We start from the raw sequence: 5,555 nt of genomic DNA on the forward strand, positions 1-5,555 counted from the left end.
CCTCTTCCCATTCCTAAGCGGTCTGTAAGGGCCATGCATAAGCGCACCAAAGTGCCTCCCATCCTTATCCTAATGTTCCTTTTTATTCGTATCCATTTCATGAATCCAGAATCATGTTTACACTTATATATGTCATCTAATGCATGCTTGACAAAAGAAATAAAAGAAAAATAAATAAAATAAATAAATAATTGTTCATCCTGTAAGAAACATTCTGGTGATTGTCTCATTCTTTACTGAAATGAATTAAAGGCCGAGACAGTGAGGCACAAAAGGAAGAAGTATAACATTTGACTGTTTGATGAGAGATAAATTATATGTTTGATATTTCTGGAAGTTTCCAATGAGTTATTTTGTTAAACTCATTCAGCACTGAAAAGATTTTTGGCTTACGTGGTACAGATATGAGTTAGTTTATGTAAAGAAGATATATATATATATATATATATATATATGTGTGTGTGTGTGTGTGTGTGTGTGTGTGTGTGTGTGTGTGTGTGTTCTATTTGTGCTGATAAATAAATAAAGGGAGACTAGTATAATATAAAAAGGCAACATTAAAAATAAAAATATGGGTTTCTGCCTGGATGGTTTTCTGTGATGAGCCGAAAGACAGAAAGAGGGAGGAGTGATACCAGGGGTTGTAACACACATACATACATACACACACACACACACAGACACACATACATATATACATACATGTACATACATACATACATATAAACAAAGTGAAATGTTATTATATTAATTGGTGTTTGGTGTGATGAAGGTTGGAATTTACAACCTTATTAGGGACTTTTTTTCCTTTTTCTTCTATCATTTCTCCTTCCTTCCTTTCTTTTTTCTTTTTCCTTCCTTCCTCCTTCCTTCCCTCCCTCCCTCTTTCTTTCCTTCTTTCTTCCTTTCTTCTCTCCTGGATTAGTTTCCACCCATTCCTTCTTGTTCTACCCTCAGTTGCCTTGGAAAATAGTTTGACTCCCTCTTCTTTGTGGCAACCCCTGAGATATTGGAACACTGCAATCATGTCTCCCCTAGTCCTTCTTTCTAATAATACTCCGTCTCTTCCTTTCCTTTCCTTGGATTTCGTTGGTTAGCTTATCCATCTCAGCAAATTCTAGAATCTTTTGTATTATCTCATCCTCCTTTGGTATTGTTTTATTCTTCCATCTCTGCACGGATGTTATTCTAGCCACTGTGAGCATATGTAAGATTAAATATAAGGTCTCTTTGTTGTATTTTGTTGTCGTTGTGTCTAGTAAGAACGTCTCAGGTTTCCAATCTATTTGCTTTCCTGTAATGGTTTCCAGCCAGTTTTTAATTTTTACCCAGTATTTTTGGGCCACCTCGCATGTCCACCATGTGTGGTAGTATGTTCCATCTGCTTTCTCACACTTCCAACACTTTGGGGATATGCTTGATGATATTTTTGCTAGTCTCGTGGGCAATAGATGCCATCTATAGAACATTTTGTACTGGTTTTCCTTGTGTTCTACAGACAGGCTTGTGTTGGGCAATTCCTATTATGGCTTTAATGGCTTTGTCCTGGTTTGGATCTTAAGTGAATGGGCTAATCCTATCACTCTGCCTTTGTTCAGACTTGGCTGCAGGGAATTTCAAGTCTTGAAAAATATGGCATATGCTTCACTTAATCCTCCAGGAAAAGATTGAATGCAAACGAGGTCCAGGCAGAGGAAGAACATCATGGCTTCAAAATCTGAGGGACTGGTTTGGACAAAACTCAACAGCACTTTTTCATGCGGCTGTTGATAAAAATAGGATTGCCAACATGATGGCCAACGTCCGATGATGCATATTGCACAAGAAGATCCTGTCTTGAATGCCTGCAATATTTGCTTTGCCTATGAATAGATCTGTCTCTTCATCTCTTAAGTGCTGACATCTGCTGTGGGCTATTAAGGAAAGTGGGGTTTGCTTTCTGTCTCCAAAAACATGTTTCTCCTTTCTCCTTTAGATAAATATAATATTTTGCCCTTTTAATATTCTTGAAAATATTTCATTCGCCTAGGAGAGGGGCAATGGACACGGTGGCTCAGTGGCTAAGACGCTGAGCTTGTCATCAGAGAGGTTAGTAGTTTGGTGGTTCGAATCTCTAGCGCCACCTAAAGGAGTGAGCTCCTGTTAGTTGTCCCAGCTTCTGCCCACCTAGCAGTTCAAAAGGATATAAAAATGCAAGTAGAAAAGTAGGGACCACCTTTGGAGGGAGGGTAACAGCGTTCCGTGTACTTTTGGCATTGAGTGATGCAGGCCACATATCCACGGAGACGGCTTCAGACAGCGCTGGCTCTTTGGCTTTGAAATGGAGATGAGCACCGCCCCCTAGAGTTGGGAATGAGAAGTGGCTGCTAACTTTCTACAATATGCACTGCAAGTAGGAAAAAACAGCCTAATATCATTAAAGTTTTGATGCCACCAGAATGAATAAATTTATTTCCAAACTTTACTCTCTGGGGAACCCATTAGCAAATCTCTCCAAGGAGGTATCTCAACTTATACTTTTTAAATGTTGATTTATTTAACTGATTGTCAAGAGGGATAGTGCTGTTGCCTAGGAGTTAGTCATCTACTGAGTTCATTTTGGGAGAAAGTGTCAAAGGATGGAGGAAAATGCAAGCATATTCTATGTTTAGGCAGAATGCCAGTCTAAAGAAGATTGGATTGGAAGTGGACACATTTCTTAGAATAACAGACTTGGAAGGGACCTTGAAGGCCTTCTAGTCCATCTCCCTGCTCAGACAGAAAACCCTACACCACTTCAGACAAACGGTTATCCAATATCTTAAAAACTCCCAGTGTTGGAGCATTCACAACTTCTGGAGGCAAGTTGTTCCACTGATTAATTGTTCTAATTTATCCCTAGTTCTAGCTTGCTTCTCTCTCCTTGGTTAGCTTCTGTCCATTGCTTCTAGTCCTGCCTTCAGGTGCCTTGGAAAATAGCTTGACTCCCTCTTCTTTGTGGCAACCCCTGAGTAATTTGGAACACTGCTATCGTGTCTCTCCTAGTCCTTCTTTTCCTTAGATATACCCAGTTCCTGCAGCCGTTCTTCATATGTTTTAGCCTCCAGTCCCCTAATCCTCTTTATTGCTCTTCTCTGCACTCTTTCTAGAGTCTCCACATCTTTTCTACATCGTGGTGACCAAACTGGATGCAGTATTCCAAACATGGTCTTTCCAAGGCATTATAGAGTGGTATTAACACTTCATGTGACCATAGTCATAGGAAGAGCTATAAGATATGTGGACCTTAAACTGGGAAAGGAACTGTTCTAGTTCAGCTTTATCGTCAATGGCTTCTAAGCCTACAGGTCAATGCACTGTAAACCACTTGGAGAGGGCTGTAAAACACTGTGAAGTGGTATATAAGTGTAAGTGCTGTTGCTATTTCCTTCCTTCCTTCATTCCTTCATTCATTAATTCTTTCCTTCCTGTGTACATTAGTTACAGTGAAGCATTGCAGGCTAATTCTGCCCAAAGGAATATTTTGAGTGAATATCACATAACAGCAGCAATGCCACCTTCCTTAATAAAACAAATTTTTGTTTTCTGGAAAAAAAAAATCCAACCCATACAGGTATTCAGTGACTGAAAAGCTGTGATCCGACCCAAGTGTCTTCTTTTGCAGACTCACATTCTGAAGGACAGGTGACTATCGGTTCTCAATTTTCTGCTGCTTGGTAGAGGTCATTTCGATGTTGGTGCATTTCTAAGAGAAGGAACCTGGTGGGGTAGACCGCAGTTGCTTGGATTCAGGAGGCTCTGTCTGGCACTCTTTGATGAGAGGTCTCCAGGTTTGAACTTGGGACTTAAGAGAAGAAGGTAAGATAGATAGCTAGATAGCTAGATAGCTAGATAGCTAGATAGCTAGATAGCTAGATAGCTAGATAGCTAGATAGCTAGATAGCTAGATAGCTAGATAGCTAGATGGATGGATGGATGGATAGATGGATGGATGGATGGATGGATGGATGGACGGACGGATGGATGGCTAGATACTGTAGATATATAGACAGACAGACAGACAGACAGACAGACAGACAGACAGACAGACAGATGATATAAATATAGATACAGATACAGATATTGGATAGATAGATAGATAGATAGATAGATAGATAGATAGATGGATGGATGGATGGATGGATGGATGGATGGATGGATGGATGGATGGATGGATGGATAGATAGATACTGTAGATATATAGACAGACAGACAGACAGACAGACAGACAGACAGACATACATACATGCAGGCATATTTAATGGCACCAATCTGCAGTGGGTTGTGTCTTCACTGGATTTTTCTCCACCAGCAAATTCACGATGGGGACTAGGACTCAAAACATCACAACAGAAGTGACAGAGTTCATCTTACTTGGCTTCCAACTACCAAGGCCCATGGAACTCTTCCTTTTTTCACTGCTCCTGGTTGTGTGTGTTTTCACTTTGGCTGGGAACCTCATGATCATCACTCTGGTATGCGTGGACGTACGCTTGCAAACCCCCATGTATTTCTTCCTCTGCAACCTCTCCTTTCTGGAGGTATTTTTCATTCTGACAATCACACCGAAGATGTTGACCAATCTAGTTTCTCTGAACAAATCCATCTCCTTCTTGGGCTGCCTCGTTCAGTGCTACGCTTACTTCTTCTTTGGTGCCTGTGAGATCATCCTGATTGCCGTCATGGCCTTTGACCGCTACATTGCTATCTGCCATCCGTTGCGCTACACCATCATCATGAATGGCCGGGTCTGTGTGAATTTGATGTTGGCATGCTGGGTTGGTTCTCTCCTGAATAATTTTGGCCCCATTGTTCTCCTGAGCCAACTGTCTTTCTGCAGCTCTAATGTTATCGATCATTTCTTCTGTGATTATGCTCCACTGGTCAAGCTTTCTTGCAATGATGTCGATACGCTCCTGACTCTGGAATATGGCCTCTCTGCTCTGGCGTTACTCAGCTCTTTGTGTGTAACTGTGGTCTCTTACCTCTACATCATTGTGACTGTCTTGAGGATGCAGACCAGTGGCAGTCGTAGGAAGACTTTTTCAACCTGTGCCTCTCATCTTACAGTTGCTTCCATCTTCTACGGCAGTGCCATCTTCATGTACTCTTTGCCCAGCAAGGGTCGGTCACGAGATGCCCAGAAAGCTGTGGCCGTTCTTACTGCTGTGGTTACCCCATTACTGAATCCATTTATTTACACTCTAAGAAATGAGAAAGTCAAAGATGCTTTCCGAGACTGCTGGCAGGGACACAAACGTATTTTGTGAGAAGGAAGGATCGTTGGAAGGATTTTGCCAACCTTGGCTGATCTCAAACCATTTTAAACAGACTTGGATTTGATTAATACATGGATGAGAGAACTGTCATCTACTGCGGTAGCAAGGGGCACACGACATGAACTTTGTAATCTGCTACTTAACATAGTTATTTCATATTTTAATTTGATTAATTTTCTATGTTCAGGCTTATTACAGATTGGAATGTAGGAAAACCTCTACCGTATGGTTGCATGGATTGATTTGACAGCTTTTAAC

At 41.0% G+C, this 5,555-nt stretch overlaps 1 protein-coding gene across 1 annotated transcript; it reads left to right on the forward strand.

The window, feature by feature from the left end:
- Nucleotides 1-4,340: 4,340 nt before the first annotated feature.
- Nucleotides 4,341-5,288, forward strand: LOC309401245 (olfactory receptor 6M1-like; the record flags this gene model as incomplete). Its single annotated transcript, XM_081970313.1, has 1 exon — nucleotides 4,341-5,288. One exon carries the CDS (start codon nucleotides 4,341-4,343, stop codon nucleotides 5,286-5,288), a length of 948 nt encoding a protein of 315 aa, XP_081826439.1.
- Nucleotides 5,289-5,555: the final 267 nt, after the last annotated feature.

This window comes from Natrix helvetica, assembly GCF_964273705.1.
Source record: "Natrix helvetica genome assembly, chromosome: Z".
NCBI classification, from domain to species: domain Eukaryota; kingdom Metazoa; phylum Chordata; class Lepidosauria; order Squamata; family Natricidae; genus Natrix; species Natrix helvetica.